Source organism: Fukomys damarensis, unplaced genomic scaffold, assembly GCF_012274545.1.
Source record: "Fukomys damarensis isolate Sample0158 unplaced genomic scaffold, DMR_v1.0_HiC HiC_scaffold_16, whole genome shotgun sequence".
In the NCBI taxonomy this organism is placed as follows: Eukaryota; Metazoa; Chordata; class Mammalia; order Rodentia; family Bathyergidae; genus Fukomys; species Fukomys damarensis.
The window spans coordinates 90,093,175-90,116,654 of record NW_022900928.1 but is presented as its reverse complement, the minus strand read 5'-3'; the positions used below and the strand labels follow the sequence as shown (position 1 = coordinate 90,116,654).

Sequence of the window (23,480 nt, the reverse complement as noted above, 5' to 3'; positions counted from 1 at the left end):
CAAATTTTTTCCATAGTTATTTACATGTGTATACACATATCTGTATTTATGCATACTTTTTCCCTAGAATGAGATTGTAGTGTCGTATTAACATTGGTTTCCTGAGTTCAACTTGCTCTCAAATCGTTCAGGAAATATATTTGTAAAGAATGGCAAGTTCAAAAATTATTATTTAATATTATTTTAAATGTACGTAATATACTTTTATACAAACATAATATATTCCACTTCCCTGACTCAAAGAGACCTCAGGTTTTACCTGTTCCAAACTGAACTCCTGACACCAGCTACATTCCCAACCCCACCAGGACCATTCTGCATTTCCAGGGACTGTCACCATCATCCAGAAATCCAGGAGCCTTCCTTTCCACCTTTTCCTTCACCGCACCACTTTCTAACCATCAAGTTCTGCTCTCTTTACCCCTAGAGGCCTCTTTATTCTAACTACTCCAAATCCTCATTGTATCTACTCTGTCTTACTACGGTGGTCTCTTCCACAGTCTCCTGCACCCTTTCCTCTCCCTCCATTTCATTCACCAAATTGCAGCCAGAATGGTCTTTTTAAACTGAAACTCAAATTATGTCATCTCCGCTTCAAGCCCTTCTGAAGTTACCCACTGTGTCCCATATAAAGACAAAATTCTCAATTCTACTGTGCTCTTTTCCTAGCCTCACTTCCTGCCACTGCCCCTGAACTTTGGCCATCTCGGCTTCCTGCATTGGTGTCCCCTCCCTCCTCTGGCCTTTGCACATGGCCTCTGCTCTGTTTTTTTCCTGGATTGTTCTCCCTACCCCTGGCCTGTTAAATCTCACTTGCCTTCCATTGTTAACCTAACTAATTTACCCATTGATAAATCTCTAACCACTCTAGGCTCATAAAATCTGCTTAATAAATATTTGAAAGAATCAATAAAAAAGACTGACCCAAGACAGACATGGGTTCCAGGGGCAGTACCTTTAAATGGAAATGATTTAAAGTCCACAGCAATTAAATGATTGGCTTGACCAAGGTCACACAAGCAGCTAGTGGTAGGCCAAGGTTAAACCCCACTTCTTTTACTCCCAGGCACCACCTGTTCCACATTAATCCCTGATCAGATGTCTCAGATGAGATTTGCTCTAATGAAACCCTCATCTCACTGCTTTCCTCCAAACCTCCCCAATTTGTCAACCTCCATATACATGATGACAGTAACGTGTACTTATCAACTCAGCTTCCAGAACATGGCTGGGAAATTCTAGATGTAAGCTGTCTTCCTACTTGAGAACTTACTGAAGTTGTTTAGTGCTATTGCTCTTAAACTCCAATCAAGAAGGTCCCCTGGCCCCTCCACAGCCAAGTCACAGCTCACTGATGTGTTTAAAGTAATGTGCTTGGCACTTGAGCCTCATGGGCTGCATGTGCCGTTCAGGCTGAACTTGAGAGATTTTTCCTTAGTACATTTCCCCCTTTACACAGATTCAGACACTTAAAGCTTATTACACAGAAACTGACCTGGAAGTGACCGGGCCTTTAGAGACAATGGTGGGAAATTGGTTACAATAGACTTGCATCCACCCAGGGGCCCAGAACTAGTAGAGGTGAACATTAACTCATCCCGTGTCCAGTGTTGTTCATCCAAAATGATTATAGGAAATTGAAGAAAACATCAAACAAACAGAATTAGAAAAATTCAGGGGGGAAATTGAGTGGTGTGCTAAGAGAGAAAAAGTAGATTTTACCATTGTAAAGGCAGGAGAAAGACTGGCTGTTTCAGGATAGCAGGGCCATTGGGAGAACTACCAGAAACAAGCTCAAACAAACTCCTGCCACGCAGATTGCCCTGGGAGGAACCAATCCTTGAACAGAATCCTGCTGCATGCTGAGGGCAAGGTCCAAGGCTTCCCGGAGAAGAACTCTGTAAAATCCTCTTAAATCTTCTGCTAGATGACTAGTTGAAGAGCAGTTAATGAGAGTGATCATTCTGAACAATGGATGTCAGCCATGAAAAAGTTTAATTGGTCCAAGTGTGAGCTCAGGTTTATGTTGCCTCTTGGACGACCCAGGGCTCCCAGGAGTTTCTCCCCACCTTGATCAGAAGCTGTTCAGAGCTTTCAAAATCCAGCATAACCAGGAAGAGGTAGAAAAGGACTTTCAGAGGCAGCAAGGAGTAGTAAACATTAAAATTTGTCTATACTAGAAAGTAAAACAAAGGGAAGCCCACCCAATAAATGTGGATCATTTGAATGGCTGGGTTGGTGACCATGTGCCAGGAGGCTCTTTTTGACTCCTCTTTGGGTGGTGCCAAGGAGCAGCTTGAAATCAAACAAGACAGCAGTATTTACACCAGGGGAATAAGCAGAAGCTATTAATCAGGGGCTCTGCTTCTCACAAAGCCAATCACTCACCATTCACCAGTGCATCACTGGATGGGAGAGATGGAGCCCTTCTGGAAACAGTTCCCTGCGGTTCTTCCATTGAAAATAGACCTTACCACCTTTTGTTGTTGCTTTCCTCTTTTAATTACTAATACACAGTGGCACTCTTCAATTATGTTTTATTACACATCCTTAGCAGCTCAGCATTTGTGGACTCTCCTGGCAAACCCACCATCATTTAATATGGGGAAATATTTCCAGGTTGCAAGTTACTGACTCTAAAATAGACTTTCAGTGGTTCTGATGCCTGCCTCACAAGCACAAGGGCAATGAGTTCAATCCCTGGTACCAAAAATAAAATAAAATAAACTTTCAGAAAAGAATTTATATGTAATTTGGGGATTTCCAATTCTGGATCCTCAGGGAAGTTACAGAACAAAACAGTCATGTCAGTTTTTTAATTATAGGTTATAAAATATATACTAAGTGAAAAGGCAAAAGGAAAAAAATTATTTAACTTGGAGAAGAAAATTATGAGGGTTAATTTAATTATGCAGCTGAGTGCCAGCTATTTCATTTGGGCTTGTCACAGGGTGTTTATTTACTTGTTTTGTTTGGTTTTATAGGAGGTTTTTGTCATATATTGTTTTGGTTTAGTTTGGTTTAGTTTACTTTGGTTTTCATTTTTTGAGACAGGATCTCACAATCTAATCCAGACTGCCCTTGAACTTGTGATCCACCTGTCTCAACCTCCTTAGTGCTAAGATTTCAGGCCTATACAACCACAGCTGGGTGTTTGGTTTTGTTGTTGTTCTTGTTCTTGTTGTTTGGTTAGTTTTGATTGGATTTTGTTTGTTTGTTTGCTTTTGAGACAGGGTCTCACTATGTAGTTGAGACTGACCTAGAACTCACTATGTAGCCCAGGCTGGTCTCAAACTCACAGCGATCCTCCTGCCTCAGCCTCCGGAGTTCTGGGATTATGGACATGCACCACCACGCCCAGCCTTGATTGTTTTTTTGTATTTTATTGTTTCCCACCATAAGCCTTATGGATTTGATTAGGCAAGCAGATAAATATTTGTATTATTCTGACATGAACAATTTGTAGATTTTTATTTCAAACATTTGCAAGCTTCTTTTTCTTCATCAGGGATAATTTACATATGATCTGTGTCAATAGCTAAGAAGTAGTTAAAATAAGCTCACTTGTCTGCTTTGAGGTTACTTTTGTCTTTATGACCTTAAGTCTAAAGGTAATATAGTATATTTTAAAGTTTTAAGATATAATTCAACAAGTGTCTTTAATAATACATCCTAGAATACTTAATCCAAAATATATCATTTTTTCTATCAAAAAGATGAATATTATAAATCTTAGGCTATCTCTTACTAATATGAAAATCTTAAATACTTTTATGTACAATAAATCAACAATTCTTGATAATTTAATGACTGAAACAAATGTTATTTGGGACTTGTTAAATTACAACTTCTTTAGTTATTCATTCAGAAAAAAAAAATGGAGATGCAGGCCAGGGATTTAGCTTAGTGTTTCCACTGCCTGCTTTGCAAGTATAAGATCCTGAGTTTGATCCCTGGTACCACAAATAATAATTAAAAAAAGAAAAAAGGACTGTGGATGTAGCTCAGTACAAAGGCCCTGGGCTCAACCTCCAGTGTTGAAACAAAATTACACACACACAGCACACATACACACACACAAACTAAAACTTAGCTATCTGTTCTGAGTAGTGTATATGGAATTCTTTCTGGTATGATTTAGGTTTTTAATTTCTATGACTTTTTTTAAATTCCACACATTTTTCACCCTCTGTTACACACTTCTTTAAATTTTTTAAAAATTTTTATTGTTGATTAAATGGCACTTGCATAGACATTTACTTGATGTGATGGATCCCCTTCCTGGCACCAGTCTGCCATCATAAACTGCTTTGAAAGTTTTGATGAAATCAACAGTCCTCCCAAGTTTCAAATGTTCCCAGTACTGGCATCAGACCTCTCCTCATTTTTTAATGTTGTCTTTCCTTTCCAACAGATGTGGGTGCATTTTTTGAAGAGGGGATGTGGCTGCGTTACAACTTCCAGGCACCCACAGTCAATGCCAAAGACTCAGGCAGCAGAGCAGAGAACTCTCTGGAACAGCAGCACACAGCCCCAGACCTGGCCCAGGAACAGATCCATTTCAGCTTCAGCACCACCAAGGCACCCTGCATCCTTCTTTACATCAGCTCTCTCACCACAGACTTCCTGGCCGTGCTCGTCAAACCTTCCGGTAAGGACCAGCATGCCTCACCCTCCGCCATTTTAACAATGGGCAGACAAGAGTGTTCTAGTAAGACTCCAGATTGTTTTGGGCTTGTTCTTTATTCCCCCAGGGGATATTGAACAAGCCGTCTAACTTCTTTGAAACTCACTTCTCTGCATGGAAGTCAGAAAAACAATATTTCAAGTTCTTTACAGCAAAGGTATTATAGTTTTAATGTTGGTGAGATATGTTAGGTTCTTTTCAAGAATTTTATTATATAAATATGAGATGGTTTCATGTGTAGAATGATTATTTTTTATTCCTACCAAATACATACTTTCACTACTATGTTGAACACAGATAAGCTTTGAAGTAGTAAAGTTAATTTTATATAAATCAGTGAATTATCCTAATTTATGACAGTATTACCTGGGTAGGGGGTCTCATCAGGTTCTTGATGTCCTAAACAAAAAAATGAGCAGGACATTCAATAGTAACAGTAGGGTCAATGATTTATTTGAAAAAGAAAAGACAAGATACACCACATGTGGGAGTGGACCAGTGAGAAGGGCTTGATATTTTAAACCTTTAGGGTTTGTGGTGAGATTGAGGGTTTGGTCTGAACAGTAAGGAGCTTGACTTAGCCCTTTCATCAGATGGTGGAGCAGTTTTTCTACCTTTTACACTTGATCTTAGCCGAAGGGCAGAGAAGCAATATTCTTTTTATTTTATTATTTTTTTTTTTTACAAGGATGGAATTCAGGACCTTGTGCTTTCGAGGTAGGTATGGTGCAACTGAACTAAATCCCTACACCCCCTGCTTTTTTTAAAAAAAACCTTTTATAGCATTTACAGGAGTTGTCATGGTGTCCAAAGTCCACAGGAGGTCAAATCTGCATAAGCAATGACATGGTAATTAGGGCTGGGTCAGCCAAGGGTTACAGAAAACCACTGGGTGCATGGCTACAAACCTACTGGGTTTTTTTTTCCCCTAATCTATTTATTTCTATCACTGATGATCAGAAAACATGATCTGTAACATCAGAGATCAGCAAAATCTTTCCGTAAAGGACCAGAATATTTCACATTTTGCAAACAACTTTATTAGTCCACATTAGCAGTATATGACTACATTATGGGAGGCATAGGCACAAGCACATAACACATCCTCTTTTCGCATGCCTTTCCTCTCCCCTCCCATCTCCCTTCGTCCATCTCTTGGTATTGCTCCCAAAGTGACCATAGACAATTTGTCAGGAAATGAAGGTGGTTATATTTCAGTTAAAACTTTTCTTACAAAAACAGTGTGGCTGGCCAAGTTCAACTGTGGGCCGTCATCACTGAGAGCACATGGTCTATGTGCCATGGATTCTCTGGTGACTGCTAGGACTGTTAAGACTCACTACGGCCTAATACACAAAGATTCTATTTCAAGCGTGCCTGAGAATCAATTATCTCATCCCTGGCCAGCCTCCACTTCTTTAGGCTAAAGTCTGAGCCATGAAAGCATGTGCTTTTCTCATTCTGACACCACGACTAAGAAAACAGGTTTCAACGTTGCCACTTGCCATTGGATTATATGAAGCAAGTTACTCAGGTCTGTAACTCTCCAGTTCTTCACCTATAAAGTAGAGAAAGTAATACACCCCTCCTTGGGGTAGAGACAAGGAATGACCCCCACAGTGGCACTGGAGTGTGGAGCAGCCTGTGTTCACTAGCAGCCACCGCAGATTACTGAGTCACTGTTCAAGGAGGCGAGTGTCATTATACCCATGTTTACAAGAAATTAGAGCTCACAGAGGTTCAAAAAATCTGCCCAGTTTCATGCGTCAAAACACCAGGCCCTCTATTTCCAAATCCAACATTCCCAACACAGGGGGAACTGACAGCAGGCCGTTCCTAGGCAAGGCGGCATTTTAGAACACGCAGAGAAAGGGGCTGTGAAACCCACAAGACCAAATCCTTCCTGGTGCAGGTTTGGTCCTGAAAGGAAGAGATGAAGTTCAGTGGCCTGAAACGGTATTCTTGGGTAGCGAGACAAAGAAGAGGAAAAACCAGGCTGAGGAGGTTCACAGGAGGATTCATTCTGCTTTGGGCTTGGTCCTCTCAGGAAGTGTCGCCCCGCGTTGCAGACAGGCTGGGCCTTGTTGCTGTCTGTGGCCCAGGCCCCAAATGGGCTTCCCTTTTGGCTTCTGCAGGCTCCACGTGCCTGGGGCGCCTGGAGCCTAAAAATATTACCGCCCCAGTTAACATCGAGTTCGAACTCTGGATTTTTTTTTCTTTTTTTTTTTTAAACAAGCACCAACTGGGTGTGGTGTGGCTCTCCTGAAAATTCCTAGTATTCTGGGAGGCTGAGGCAGAAGGATCGCACATTGGAGGCCAGCCCAGGCAACGTCCTAGGGTCCTACCTCAGAATAAAATTAAGTAATAAATAGAGCTAAAAATACATCTCCGGACAAAGGCCCTGGGTTCAATTCTCAGTAAAATATGACAAGTAATATAACTACGGGCGCCAGGATGGGCCGCATAAGCCACGGCTCAGGGCTGCCGTCGCTCCACGGGCTCCGGGTCCCTTTCCAGGCCAAGAAGCTGACCTTTCTTCCCCCGGCTCACGGAACGCGGGCGGCCCGGGCTCTGGAAAAGGCCCCGAAGCCTCTCCGTCAACCCCAAGCGGGTCGGCCCCGGGATCTCGAGAGCCGCATCCTGTGACCGTCACGACCTTCGTGACCGGTCCTCCGGCTCCGGGCCGAGCGCAGGACAGGCGCCCAGACGTCGGGGGCGGAGCTACAGGTTCTGGCCCGCGGCAAAGCCCCAAACGGGCGGCGCGTGCGCAGTCTCTCCCAGACCTACTGTTTACAAGCTAAGTTACTTGGTTACCTTGTCCCACTGTATTTAGACTTGGGCATCCCGGTCCCGAACAAATGTTACTCAGAAGGTAGATCCAGTCCCAGAAAAGGGACTTGACCATCAGTTGTGCCCTGACCAAAGAGGAACCTGGTGAGAAAATATACATTGACTTTGGTCCTTTAACAGGACCTTTGGGAGGAGTCTAGCTAGTCCTGGAGTGTAGGAAAAAACCTCTCATTGAGGAATCTCCTTCCTCTCTGAAAACTTGAGCTCACAGATGGTCGAAATTATAAGAAGTGACTATTCCTTTGTTGTAGGATCTTACAGATCAAGATTTTTTTTTTTTCCTTTGGGACCAAAAGGTATTATTAACTGAATTCGGCTCAAGTTTTAAAAATAGTCCTTTCTTTGGGCAATGTACTGTCGTTTAAAATAACAGGAGCATGGGGCCGGAGATTCGGCTCAATGGTTCTGCTGCCTGCCTCGCAAGCACAAGGGCCCCAGTTTGATCCCCGGTACCAAATAAATAAAATGATGGAAGGAAATTAATGTTCTCTAGGATTTTTTTCCTTTCAGAAATTGTTCCTAAAGAAATAAGACATAGAGTCACCATGAAGATGTAGATGTACATCGGTGTTATTATGAAAGCAGTAGTTGCAAAAGTCCCTGGAATTGCAACTTTAATAAAATGTTTTCTTAAATCAGCTATATTTTAATGGAATAATTCTTATCCAATCAAAATATTTATGAAGTCTAATGACACAGACAATTTTTATATACTATAATGCCAAACAACAAAAACAAGGTCCAGCCTTGAATCTATAAAATCAGCCTAACTCTGTAAAACACATATAGATGGAGAGAAAAGTACCAATATGAGCGTGAAGTACCTGGCTAGATTCTGGGTGATTTATTTTTACTGAGTGCTATTCTTCTACACGTGTCAGGTGCTCATATTCATCAAATGTCACCTTTCTAATCAGAAAAAAAATAGTAAGCAAAATCAGAAAGAATGCAAGAGACAGCCAGGTGTGGTGGCACACGCCTGTAATCCCAGCACTCAGGAGGCTGAGGCAGGAGGATCACTGTGAGTTCTAGACCAGACTGGGCTACATAGTGAGTTCCAGGTCAGTCTCAACAACATAGTGAGACCCTGTCTCAAAAAACCAAAAACTACATAGAATGTAAGAGACAAAAGTACCCAACTCCTGCTCTTCTGGAGTTCACCAGTGTATGTGTCCTGGATCAGTCAATAGATTTTAATCCACATATGTTTTCTACCCATGCATACCAACCTCCCATGGCTTCTACTCACGTTCCTCCCGGGGAAGACAGGCTGTCAACGATTTGAGCCACCTGTGACTTTATGTACTGTTACCTGGCCCTAAATCACTGCCACCTTAAATATAGTCCTAGCTATATTTGATAACTCACATTCTTGGTGTCCATGCCCACCATTGCCTGCACATTTGCTTGGGATTGGGGACATTCTTGGTGTGCAAGGGCTTTGATCAGTGATTTCCATGGTGGTAGCCACCATTCCATGAAGCTCCTGGGGAGCCCAGCACTCTTCTAAGTGTCCCACATGCATTGATTCCCCTGAGCCATGTTACTCTGGAAGGTCGTACCTGTTCTTATGCCTTTCCCAGCAGGAGTTAAATGACTTGCACATTGTCTGCTGGTGAAAATTTGGTCTCTTCACCTTCCAAATATTACTTTTTTATTAACTGAAATTTAAAGTTAGAAATAAATTTGAGAAATTACTCAAGGGAAAAAATAAACAAATTAAAAGCCTTTAACTAAATATCCTGGCACCCTGCAGACTTCACACATTGAAGGCTCTAGTCAGTGTACCCCAGTGCAGCTACTGATTGCACTCTTGTTCTGATGGCCACTTTCACCTTTGCCTTGCGGCCACTTGAGCCCCATTCATAACACTCTGTCCTCCCCTGTTGGCAGCCCTTCGGGCAAACAAGTCTGGTGTATTCCACTGCCATCGTGCCCATCTGCCCCTGCTGCTACTCTTCAGAACAAACACTTTCTAATTCAGTGTTTCCCGATATCTTTCGTGTCAGGACACCATAAGAAATATTCATCACTGTTGAGTGGCACAGATTTGTGGATGGGGTGGTGATTGGAGGCAGCCCCTCCTCCAGAGATGCCAGGCACCCTGCCTCCCATAGATCTGCTGGAATGTGGGGTCCTTGCCCTGGACACTCCACTGCCCATTGGGAAGCCGTGCCCCAGCCCGTCTCCCTGCTCTTGGCTGCCCCAGCTTCATCCTCCCCACACCCCACCACGGCCAGAGCCGTCCTCCCTTATGGGCACTGTTTAGCAGGGACGTCCCGTAACACCCCTAGTAAACACATAATGGTAACCCACAGTAAAACCAGGAGAGGTCCCTGGTTCCACAAGCTTCCAATCATGACCCACCAGCCTGGTAGTAGAAAAGAGCCTGGATATCCAGATTTTAATTCTGCCTCTACCTTTTGCCGCTTGCTCCAGACAGTTAAGAGCTCTGTGCCTAAGATTCCTAATTGGCAAAATAGTGTTTCCTTCGTTAGATTATTGTGAAAATCAAATAAATCTAAAGTGCTAAATAGTATGTACATGTAATGGCCACTGATAAGAACTGGCAGTTATTATTACCAGAGTCCACTTATTCAATCCATGAGTTCCCACCTTTTCAATATCCTCTACTCTTCATTTGCAAGAAACACATGCTCCCTGGGCACAATATGGCCATCTGTGCCCACTGCTATGCCCATAATTCTCCCAGACCCACACATCTCTGCCTCCCTCTGCTTTTAATTCTAAGCCAGATCAAATCTCACCTCCTTTCAGGGGCTTCTCCTGCCTTTACACTCCAGTCACACTTATTTTCAATGTCATTTGTTTGGCACTTAATATACTGTGTTATTATCTGTCTCTGTTATAAACATGCCCTGTCTTCCCAGGGAGATGAAAAGCTCTCGGCACTACATCTCCTGCCTACAGTGGGTGCCCTATAAGTGTGTGCTCATGATAATGATGATGACCAGGGAAGAATAAATCTGTTAAGCATGTTATTTGCTGCAGCCAATAAAAAGAAGTCCCATATAACAGCTTTAATTCACTTGGGAGATGAACACAAGATAGAAGAAGTGAAGTATCTCTCCACTTGAATAATATTTTACATTAATGGGTAAATATTAACATTCTCCTTACCATCATTCAGGGGTCCTCCTCTGCTATGATTTGGAAAGAATAAATACATCACTTAGATTTTATTTCGAGAATATTGCCATTATTGTTCATAGATATTCACTATATATAAATTTAAAGTTCCAGCTCATCTTTTTTTTCCTCAAAGCAAATAATTTCTATTACCATTAAGTGAAGCACTTAGAGGAATTTTAAATCAAACTTACAAAACCAAGAGAACCAGAAAAGAGAAAAGTAATGAAAATAACAAAGCTGAGTTTAACAGAGCTGGAAAACATAAAAGGGACACTGTTGGAGATACTTCAGAAGGAAAAACCCAGGTTTTGCATAAGGTCCAGCTCCTCAGACCTCCAGCACCCAGGCTCAGAGCCTTCTTCTGTGTGTCTTTGTGTCCAGATTCACACACAGTACCCAGCCCACGCTCAGGGAATGAGGATGGTTGCCTACGTGAAACGTGGACTTTACATCTGTAACAAAAAGCTTATTTTCAGACCCTGAGAAAGGCTTAACTTTGCCTAAAAACTCAGTGAATGAATAAGTGAAAAAACAAATAAGTGAACACTGACTCAGTGCAGCTGTAGATTTAATAGAACTGCTTTTAGATAATGTCCAAGCAGCAGAAGTCAAAACTTAAGACAGCCCACTTGTTTGTGCTGTGTGTTGCCAAACATCTGCCTAATTGTCTCCTTCACTCGCAAACAGAGATTATTTTTAGTGTGATGGGAGTAAAGGAAAAGAATTGGGAAAATGCTGAGGGTTGGGGAGACAAGCAGCTCAGGGAAAGGAAGCCACATCTTCCAAGGCCCTGAGGTAGGAGGATGGGATTTTCTAGGAATCAGAGAAGCCCAAGCTCTCTTGGATGTTGAAAATGAGAGGAGAGAAGATGATTTGAAAATAATGTAGCAAATGGAACTCAAAGCAGGCAGGGCTTCATGAGCTGTATTAAGAATGGGTGTCTTCATAGTTGGAAAGCCTTCAAAAGATTTTAAATGAACCAGTAAAATAATCAGCTATGCATTTTTAAAAGGTCCCTCTGCTTTGAAATGAAAACATTGGACAGGAAGAAAGCATAGAAGCAAGGGAACCATTCATGAATTTATTCAACAAATACTCATTGAGAACCACTATTCCTGCCACTGGGTAAAAAGTCATAAGGAATAGAAACAAAAATTCTTGCTCTCATGGAGTTTATAGGTAAACAAGAGAAGATGGTCAGGCAAATTCACTAAATACAATCTGTACTATGTTGTGTAGTGAGAACAGTTGTTTATTGTATGGTGAGAAAAGTTGTTTGGAAAATGTAAGACAGAAAAGGGAAGGCTTGACCAAGGAAGAGTGAATAGATTCCACCCTTTTGAAGAAATCACAGAAATGTAATCACTGAGAAGATAACAGGAGAGCAAATACCTGAAGGTGTGAAAGTCATCCCTGCAGATAACTGGGGGAATTAGTGTCCAAGAGACCAGAACCAACAAGTGCAAAGATCCTGAGGCAGGGACTTGCTGGGCTTCTAGGGAAATAGCCAGAGTCCAGTGTGGACTGGTGAAGAGTTAGTCAAGGAAGTGAGAAATAAGAGATTAGATCAGAGACAATACAGGAAGTTCAAACAGAGCACGGCGAGGCATTATGAGGGCTTTGATTTCTAGATGGAGTGAGATAGAAAGCCATTAGAGGATTCTGAACAAGGGGTCGCAGTGACCACCATGTGAAGAGCATGTGTGAGAGGGCAGAGGCCCAATTAGGGCAGTAGGAAAGCTGGAGTTAGAGTGGAAGCAAAGAGGTCAGTGTGGAGGCTAATAGAATAATCCAGGCAAAAGACAGGGTGACTTGAGGGCTCAGCATGGAAGTATGAAAGGTGGCAAATTCAGTGTCTATTCAGAAGATCCACGCAGAGATTGTGCATGTGATACAGGAGAGGAACAAGGGGAAGTCAAGGTTTTTGACAAGCATGAAGCCTGATGTGATGCACAAAAGTATACTAGAAGACTTTTGGGGACAGAAGATGGATGTTAAGTTGCATGTGTTGTGTTTGAGGTGTCTGTGAGACATCCAAAGAGAAATATGGAGCTGTTTGTGGAATGAGTCAGAGGTCCAGGAGAGAAGTTTGACTGGAATACAAGTTTTGGGTCTGATGTGCACCTTGATCACAACCTGAGATTGAATAAGACAAGCATGGAGGTTGGCAGAAGGCAGAAGAGAAGTTGACCAAAGACTGGGCCCAGGGGGCTGCGAGAGTAAGGTGTCCAGAAAGATGGGGGAAAGATCAGAGGGAAAGTCTAAAGCATGTGTGCTGGAGAGAGGCTGACTTCAGATGCCCCTGCAGAGGTCATGGGGTCCAGCCAGGGGGCCCAGAAGATGACAGTGTGGCCGTAGGGTGCACAGCAAATGGGGAAGGCAGAGCAAGTGTACACATCTCTGGTGAGGGAGATGGAAAAGCGTGGGGGATGGAGACATCAGGAGACAAAAAATCAACAGTGCTTGGTAGAAAGGCTATAAGTAAAGAAAGGGAGGATAAAATGCTAAGATAGAGCTCAGAACTAGTTGTTTATTGAATTTTGTTCAGAAAGCAAAAATAGGAAATGTAATTAATTCATGTTTCTCCTAACAAATGTTTTTCTCAAACCCAGGAACGTGGTGCTGCATTTTAAATAGTATGCATGAGGTCTAAATAAGGAAAGCAACATTTAGGAAGCTGCGTGTTTATCTATGCGCGTGCATGTTTGTGTGTGCCTGCCCGTGTTTACATGAAGAGTGTCTGGCAACAGAGGCTGCCAAGATATTCCGTTATCCCTGGATAGTGGGATTTCAAGTGGACTTTCTTTTCCTTTCCTCTTTTGTTTTTGTTTATTTCCCAGCTGTAAGCATCTTGTGTTAGCCAATAACTTAAAAGTCAGAATTATCCATTTTATTTTTCTAGAAGAAAAATGAAAGAGATAGCAAAGAATCCATTAGGCAATTTACAGTTGGTCAAACCCTTGCTAGATTGATGGCTCCATTTTTTTAAGCTGAGATGTCAAACACTGTTAACAGCATAAAAATCTCAATTTGAGTAAAATGTAAAATAAAAATTGATGACTTTGCAAAATTATAAATAAGAAATAAAGGTATGGTTTCTGTGTGGATTAACTGAAAGCAGGATCTAGAGTGTCACATTAGCCTGTTTTGGTTATTAGTTGTCATTGTTGAGAAGAAGCAAGGAGGAAACAAAGTTGAGGAACCAAAGTGAATTATCTTTGAGAGAACCAGAGGACCTGGAATGTACATCTTTGCCTTCAATTTGAATTTTGGTTCATCTCTAACTTACAGTAAAATTCATTACTTTGTTTTCTGGTCTCAGTGAGGCCACTCAAAATCCAATGTATTCATATTTTGCAAATTATGTTTATTTTTAATATTGGAAGCTCATGATTCTTTTATATGCCGAATTTCACACTTTACTGATAGAGCAAGCCCATCTCTGCACTCCACATTTATTTTTCATTTCACACAGCATTGTGTGGGACCAGAAAGGGTCTCTGCAGTCCTGTATCATCTATGTTCTCGTTCTGTATTTCCAGGCAAGGTCCCAACTTGAAACGTTCATGCCATTTGCTGTTTCAGCTCTGTGATCATGGTGCTTGAAGTTCATGGCTGGCGGGTTGTGAATATATGTGAGCCTGTCGCTATTAGCCCTGATGGATCAGTGGGCCTCTAAGTAGTGCATCCCAACCCAAAACTGTACTGCTACCAACAGACACAGGAGGAAGGAGCAGAGCCTAAGGAAAACCAAGCTGCAGGAGTAGATGATGTGATATTGGGAGAAAACACGAAGCAAAGAAATCATGGGGTTTCTTTCCTTTTCTCACATAGGAAACTTGCAGATTCGGTACAGCCTGGGAGGCACCAAAGAGCCATACAATATCGATGTGGACCACAGGAACATGGCCAATGGGCAGCCCCACAGTGTCAACATCACCCGTCACGAGAAGACTATAATTCTCAAGGTATGGGCACTGAAGTTTATACGTGCAAGAATAGTGTAAGGTTATAGTCTCCATGCCCTGAAATGTTTGGCCATTGGTTTTCTTCAAGGTGAAGAGACAGGTGGAAGACAGAATAAATATACTTTATACTACATGTAAATATATTCCAGGTGTGCTTGAAATATAGTGAATGTTTAAATTTTTTAAGTGCATTACAGTAAAAGACACATTGCCATTATTCCCCTTCAAAACTCCCCCTCACTTTGAACACACTTATTCCATCCTTCTTGCCATTTCCTGATACAGTTCTGGAAGCCCTCTTTCATAAGTGTCTTTAGTTGCACTGTTGTGGCTGCCTCAATGTCCTGAACTGATTCAACATCTTTACTTTTTGTGCTCATTTTGACTCTGGGGTGAAGCCAGGAGTCACACAGTGCCATAGCTGGTGAGTAAGGTGGATGAAGACACACTCTATTGTTTTCACGACTCTGCCTTTCTGTTGGATGGCATGTGGCAAGAGTGTTCACCATATATTAGATCACACCTCCTAAAGAAACAAAAGAAGACTTCCAAAACTACTTCAGAAAGTAAGAAGAATGATGGGATAAGTGTGTTCAAAGGGAGAGGGAGTATTCTGAGGGACATTACGAACAATGTGTCTTTTACTGTAATAAACATTTTAAATTCAAACACTCCCCATAGAGGTGTGTGTGTGTGTGTGTGTGTGTGTGTGTATTGGGGGGGTGGTACTAGGGACCGAACTCAGGTCCTCGCACTTGCAAGGCAGGTGGCGGCACCACTAAGCAAAATCCCCGGCCCTTCACCATATATTTTGAGCGTACCTCATATACAATTAGTCTTTGGTATTCATGGAGGATTGGTTCTAGGACTCCAATGGATACTAAAATCCCAGGATAATCCAATCCCTTATAAAAATACAGCATGATTTTTGCACATAACCTACACACATCCTTCCAGATATTTTATATGATCTCCCAATTACTGATAATACTTAACACCATGCACACGCTATGCAAATAGTTGTTTAGGAAATAATGACAGGAAAAAGTGCCTGTACATTCACAGTACAAATGCAAATCTATTTTTGAGCATTTTCGAATGTGGTTGTTAAGTCTGAGGATGTGGAGTCCAGGGATATAGAGGGCTGATTCTAATTCTTATAGGTAAAGAAACCTGTAGCAGGGAAGTAGAATGAATATTTACTCCATATGTTCTTTCTGGCTTTCCTGCTTTCAGATGTCTCTATCATTTTAGTACCTATCAGGCTACCCCTTTTCTCCATCGCCCTATCTTTCCTGACTACACTATCAGATGTCTGAAGCTCATCATGTTTCCCCACACAGCTTATTTTGGTTTCTCTGACCTACTTCTTCCATGACTCCAACACAATATAGATAACTATATGTGTTTTTTTCTCTGCAGAGGCTCTGCCTTAAAAATCCTTGAAACAGTCTTTTCCAGAATCTCAGATTCTGGCTGTCAAGCTTTTAGCACACAAAGGGATGGTTTTATTATGACACTCGAGTTTTTTTTCAGGTTCATTTATTGCCCCTACCCCCACCAGCGACTTTTACAATGGAGAAACCAGCTTGGGAGATACCATGAATAAAACATGGCTTGAGAGGGTCTCCCTGGGAACTGAGCCAGAAGATCAAGGAGGGAGCTGTCACTGTCTTCCCTAGAAGGAGTTCCAAATAGATACCTGTCAGGACAAGGAACAGCAGGATGATGCTGTTTTGTCAGTAGAGTGGAATGTCATTTGACAGGAGCTCCGCGGCCCCTCCAACCTCATTTGGATGCAGCTAGTTGCTGGGGGGAAGTTTGGGTTGCAAAGAGAAAGCAAAAGTCCTGCCTCTTTTGAGAGCTGGTGGATGTCAAATTCATAAATTGGTATGGAGTTTGTGCCTGGCCTTTAGCAATAAATGCCAGAGGGCATTTTAAGGAGAATGATAACGTGCTGTTACAACTTGTATGGCATCTCTCAAATATGACATAGATGAGGTTGTTTCATAGTGCCCAAAGGAGTCCCTGAGCCTAGCACAGTGTCGAGCATGCCTTGGGTACTGCACATGGTTTCTTCCACAAATCAAACCCATCTTTAACCATGGTTCAAGTTTTATTCAGAAAAAAACAGAGAGTTCCAGAGACTAATGGGTTTATTCCATTTTAGGGACAACATATTGGCATTTAATTATACGTTCTCTTATTTTAAACCACCTATCTGTCATTGCCTTTAAGGAGAGTGACTTATCTTGCCATTTTGCCATTGCAAAAGAATATTAAAAGTTAAAAAGACAGAATGATTAGCATTGAAGACAGAATAGATGAGAACTACCACAGCCACGGGCTCTTGTGGGGTTAACCTTCACTGTCTGCCACAGGGAATTCAAGATTGGCCTGGATAAAAAGACAGGTGGGGCTAGTTTGGAGCTTTTGAAGAATTAAAAGCCAGAGATCACAATGTCCAAAAAGCCAGAGAGCTGCAGAGAAGCCAGAAGCCTCAGAGGTAGGCAGGCAGGGGAGTAGTCTGATTCTTGCTCAGGGATCTTTTGGCTGCAGGTAACAAAAACAAAAGATGACTCCAGAACTAACTTGTTAGGGAAAATTTCTAGGGTAGATCAAAGAATTTCAGAAAGACAAAAAATAGAACTGGGAAAGATACCCCAGCAATCATAGGAGATTAAAACTATGGATTAGAATACCATTGGGCCAATCTCCTCTTTATCTCTCCCTTCCTTCCCTGACTACCTCCCTCCCTTTCTTACCACCTGCCCCATTCATTCTCCTCTCTCTGCTCCTCTCTCTGCTTCTCTACCTCTCTCCAAGTCCAGGTTTTACTACCTCTTACTTAAAGCTCCATCTTTCACCTGGGATCACGCCTTCCCAATGTTGTGACCAGGAGAAAAGCTCCTAGTTTATTGATTTTCATTTTAAAATCCCAAAGAATGGGTGAGAGCCTGACCTGGGTCATGTACTCATGCTGTTAGAATAAAAGGGAAACCTTAACTGATATCCATAATCAGATCTTACAATTAAAATGGAAGTCCAGGGAATCTTTTCCAAGAGAACAGATCACAGGTCCCCTGAAAGAAGGGGAGATGGTGGGTATGGAAACTCTGTATGCACCATGCTCTGAATTGGGTAAGACAGACATGGGAAGCCCTCTGTAATAGTCAGCTTTGCTGTTGCTGGGACACAACACCTGACACCAAAAGAAGGAGAGATTTCACGTAACTCACAGTTTCAAGGAGATCAGTTCATGGTTGGCTGGCTCCAAAGCAAGAACATCACGGCAGAAAGGGGTTGGTAGAGTGAAGATTGTATTCAGGAAGCACAGCACAGTAAGAGTGTCAAAGAGGACCAGAGCAGAAACCAGACGTAATACCCAAAGCCACTCTTCCATCACTCACCCAGATGTACCTAGGAGCTGCTGTACTAATCTGCTAGGCATTTCTTAATCCAATAAAGTTGACAGAACAGGATTAATGGTCACATCCTCCAAACAGCAAAGAATTCTGTGGAGGAATTGAGCTCCCAGGTGCTGGGAAATGCCCTCCTCTGTCTTCTGCAAATAATGCAATTGCATTGAGTCCCCAAGTGTGGCTAAGAAGGGAGCGGGAGTGCCCTGGGAAAGACTTCCTGCCTAGGAAGCACTGGTCTCTCTCAGCGCGGCCTGTCCCCAACCAGGACAGTCTTCCCCACAGCCCTGCTCTGTCCTAGAACTGAAGGTGATAAGGTAGAAGGTAGTAGAGGAAAAAATGACAGTGCGCAGAAGGGTGAAGGGGGTGAAGGGAGGGCAGGGGTATGGGGAAAAAACAAGAACCACGATATATCATGTAAAGGTACAAATCCCAATGATAAATGTAACTGTATTGTTTGCTTTAAATGTACCAAAAAAATTAATGGGGAAAAAAAAAGACAGTGCTCCTCTTCGTGCAAATGTGGATCCCAAGACTCCCTCCCCTCACCCCATGCCCTGCTTTCTGTCAGGCAGAGAGGCTGTGCCAAACTCAACAGTAATTCTGAGAGTTCCTTCAGAACTCAAAAAAACACTCTAATTTTTTTCTTAAAACAATCTAGAAATCCACCTTGAGAACTTCTATAACCTTAACGATGTGTGGGAAGAGTTATAACAAAATGTTAGTAGTAATTATTTCTGCGTAAAGGGACTATGAATGGTTCTGTTTCCCCTAGAGTTTTCCATATTTCCTCATTTTCTGGGAAAATGAAAGCATGTATTGCATTTTTATAATTGAACAAAAACATAAAATGTACATATATCCTCAGCCTCTTCTAATAGGCCCCCAGTTATAATGGCAAAGATACTTAAATAATTTCCAATTAAAATTTACATACTCAAAGCACAAAAATAAGGCTAATTCAGAGATGAGTTTGACAATGCTATGGAACTGAGGTGAACTTTTATGCATTATAAATGCTCCAACATCATATAACTGGGCTGATGTTTATCAGTGTTTATGGTGTTTTTTAAAATCAGGTTTGCTTTCTTGGCTGGGTTTGGCTCAAGCTAATGTCAAATTAATTTGCATTCCCTGAGCACACCATCTGAAACGGTGCTGAGCACTTGAGGGAAATTGACCTTGGATGAAACATTTGCTGCCGAAGAATAAAGTGCCCAATCTCCACAAAGATAATGAAGAGCCGGTTCCCGCCTGTATCACACACCAAAGTGAGTGAGGACCCAGGACAGCACTCAAGTGGTGTCATTTATGGAGCTCACTGTGGCATCAGGGATCATAGCTTAAGGCTGAATGCCAGTCAAAATGTAAACAAACCTCAAGCAGCAGTGAGGACCTGAACAAATCCTGCATGCAGCGGGAGATCAGGCCAATTAACAAGAATCCACAGTGGAGTGTTACAGCCAGCAATGTCTGTGCGTTGTGTGACTGATCCTTACTGCTTTCTTTCCTCCCTTTCTACCATCCATAGTGTGTTCCTCCCTATTTCTTTCTTTTCTTTCTTCCCAGCCACACTGTACAAGAGATCCAAGGGGATTTAGAGGGAATGCAGAGAATGAAAGTGAGAATGTGTCTCAGTCACTTTCCTCATCATTGACACAAAATACCTGACACCACAACTTAAAGGAGGACAAGTTCATTTTGACTCACACAGTTGCAGAAGTTTCAGTCGATGGTCTGCTGGGTCCAAGGCAGAAACAGCATGGTAGAAGGGTCTGGGCTCGAGAAAGCTGCTCACAGCGGTCAGAAAGCAGAAACAGAAAAGAGGATCTGGGAGGGAAATGCTCTCTTGCAGGTCATGGTGACCAGTCCACTGATGAGTACAGTGACCAATGTACTGATGAGTACATCCACTGATGTAACCCATTCACCCTCCAGACACATGAGGCTTTGAAGGACACCCAAGATCTAAACCATAATGTCATGAAAAGCACAGCCCAAGGCAAGGGGAAAAACAACACATCATCGTTGTCATAATGTCTTACTCACTTGCATAGTTCTGGCTTTGAACTTCTGGTAGCCAGTAGTACCCATGCCATAGGATAAAATATACCAATTCCCATAGACTGTTGAAACTTCTATTACTATATAATTCTCTTTTTTCATATCATGGAATATATATACTGAAATAGAAAAATACCCAATGGCAAGGTGCACATATGCAATATCACATACATGGTAATGCCATGTGTATGGATGCTTCTGAGGTTCTAGACACTGTGCCAAGCATTTTCTCATTTCATCCTCACAAAAATCTCCCAGGATATGTGTGATTATCATCTCAATTTTTTAGACCTACTGAGACCAAAGTTCAGAGATAGCACTGTAACTCACTCAAAATTAAAAAGCAGTGAGTAGCAAAAGCAGAGTTGAACCTAAGTCTGTCACACTCCTCTCTTCATATGCCCTTAACCATTATTGAATAGTGAGATGTTTGGAAGGATATTCACAGAAGTTTGAAAGCAGATCCCTCTGGCTGGTGAGATGCTGAGCGATAATATGTTTCTATTATTGTTGTTGTTATAAAATAATCCAAAAGTATTCAGAAGCATAGAGGATAATAAAATACGCATAGGTACCCACCATCCAAACATTACAGATTCAGAAATTTGGCTGTAGCTCTTCAGATTTTTTTAATGCAAGGACAGTGGAAGGTCCTTTTTTCTCCTTGTTGCCCAGTGGGCCCCTAGAAAAGCAGTAGATCCTGCTTCTGTCCAGGGACTTTTACACGGCTGTCTGATGTTGCATCTCCTTGGGAAGTCAAGCAAATCTTCAAAACAGAATTCTGCCTGAGCAGTTCGGTGGGGAGTGGGTAGGACAGGTGATGGGCAGTGGAGTTTAGGAGCTTTCTGATATTCTGGCCTGATCCCAGGATCAAACTAGCAAGAAAACAAAAATGAATGAACTCCTTGTTCTTTACCCATAGTTATCCCACATTTTTAGTTATGATGGAAGCTAGATGGCAGAGTTCAGGGATATATTCTCTGGCACAGACACTTAGAATCCATATTCTCTAAAATTCAATGGAACAGATGGTAAGGATGTGTCATTTTGGCTCTGTCATCTAACTGGGGAGCCACCCTGTCTTTGCCAAGAAGAAGTTAACAGATTTCCTGCAAGCAAAATAAGACCTTACTTTAAAAATAATTCCAGGTCGTCAGGAAAAAATGATGATTAAGTCCTCATATTCTTATATCAAAAAGAATAGGACTTTGATTATTTTCATTGGGAAATTTCAAAACTAGTGTTTAAAAAATCACTGAATTCTATTTCTTAAAATAAAGACGATAATTTTTACATGTGTTTAATCGAATTTCAACCAAATTGTATAAAAACAGTTGCATCGATTGCTAATTGAAATATGAATCCCCCAAATTGACAAAGAAAATGCTCAAACATTAGCAACAAATAGTATGTGCTAAATGGTAGAGACAGAGGGAAACAAATGAAACCTCTGATCTCAGAGGCTTACCCAATGAAAGTCTACCAACTATTACACATATCTGTAGACTTCTTGTGATCTCCAGCAGCAATGAAATCATGCTGGGTAGGCATTCTGAGAATCCTCCACTGCCCTCTGAGCCCCAGTATTCCACCCTCAACAGTAGGAGTCTCCTCATCCATTATTCTCATGGCCCTCCACAGCTCATCCTTGGGGAGGCTCTTCCTCATCTGTGATCTTCCAGGGCCTGCATCCACAGTGTGTTCCTTGCAGCTGTCCCACTATAGGTTCCATTTCCTGAAGGTAAAAATTTCACTAAGGGTCATTTATATACATAAGCCTTTGCGAAACAGATCTGTTATTCCTTTGCCAGTACAATTCCCTCAAAGCCTGAGTTGGGTGCGTGCTTATAATCCCAACACTTTGGGAAGCTGAGGCGGGAGGATCATAAATTCAAGCCCCAGCCTGAGCAATTTAGCAACTTAGAGAGCCCCTGTCTCAAAAAAACAAAAGAGCTCTAAGGATGTAGCTCGATTCAAAACCCCTAGGTTCAATCCCCAGTACCAAAAAAATAAACAAATAAAACGTGAGTTGACCTCTGCACTCTTTTCTTCCAGTTTCAGGTGCCTGTAAGCTCTTCCCTAGACCTGCATCAGGGACCTACCTAGTCATTTGCTTCCAGGTGCCCACACCTCTCCCTTAAGCCCATGGCAGCTACGTTAAGGGCACCTGGCACAACAGCCTTGGGTGGGAAGAAAAGACCTTTGATTTGAACTTTACTCACTGGGCTAAAACAGCTGCCAACCTGAGAAGTCTTACTGCACTTTTGTTGATCAAAGCTTTTTCCAGTTTAATTTCTTACTCTCTGGGATAAGGCCCTACATTTCCGGACTCTGCTCGATTCTCTTTCATTTATATTTATTTGGAATCTGGTCAATTCGTTCTTTAATTCATCTTTTCCTTGACAAAGGCATCAAGAAGCAAGTGCACCCCTGACCATTCCATCTCAAGCTGCAGGTCCACAGGCACTTAGTCTGCCTCCCAGGGGACATGAGATGACAGTTGATAAAATACTTCATTACGTACAACGGTCCTCACTTAGCCACGAGGACTATGTGGATGCCTGTAACCGCCGGTAGGACCAAGCCCTATATATCATGGGGTTTTCCCACATATGCATGCTTTACACATAATTTATAAATTAGGCTCAATAAGAGATTAACAGCAACAATAATAAAATTAAAAGTATAACAATATACTGTAATAAACATAAATGTGGTCTCTCATTTTCTCTCAAGATATGTATCCATCCTTGTTTTTATTCATATTCACACCTTTTTGCTTACTTTTATTAGTACATGTTTGCAATGCATAATTACATTCATCAGAGGAAGTTGGTATGTGTACATAATACATCTTAATTCTTTCTATGTCCCCTTCCCCTTCCCTGCCTACTCCCTCCCTCCATCTCTTGGTCCCCTTCCCATTTGCCAAAGTTCTGTCTCCCTGCTTTTGTGATAATGTGAGATGATCTCTTCCCTACGTGATGAGATGAAGTGAGGGGATGACAGAGGCACTGGGACGGACTTAGGCTGCAGTCCAAGGCAGGGGTCCCCAAGCTCAGGCCAAGTGACCAGTTTTGAGCCATGGCCTGTTGGAAACCAGGCAGCAAAGCCAAGCTTCACCTGCGTTTCCAGCCACTCCTCATTGCCTGCATTACTGCCTGAGCCCCGCCTCCTGTCAAATCAGCGGGGCAGTAGATTCTCATAGAGTGGGAACCCTACTGTGAGCTGTGCATTTGGGAATCTAGGTTTGTGTTCCTTTGAATGATCTCAAAAGAGTCCCCACCCCCCCCCCCAGCCCCAGCCACACCAATGGAAACATTGTCTTCCGTGAAATGA

At 42.2% G+C, this 23,480-nt stretch overlaps 1 protein-coding gene across 3 annotated transcripts in view; it reads left to right on the top strand.

Annotated features, from left to right (window-relative positions):
* Cntnap2 (contactin associated protein 2) overlaps window positions 1-23,480 on the top strand; it is a 2,025,293-nt gene that overhangs the window by 1,862,419 nt on the left and 139,394 nt on the right. For all 3 annotated transcript variants that reach the window (XM_010638580.2, XM_033764477.1, XM_019209676.2), the window contains 2 exons: window positions 4,415-4,651; window positions 14,525-14,658. In XM_010638580.2, the coding sequence (XP_010636882.1) occupies window positions 4,415-4,651; window positions 14,525-14,658 (371 nt within the window). The remainder of the gene's footprint in view (window positions 1-4,414; window positions 4,652-14,524; window positions 14,659-23,480) is intronic.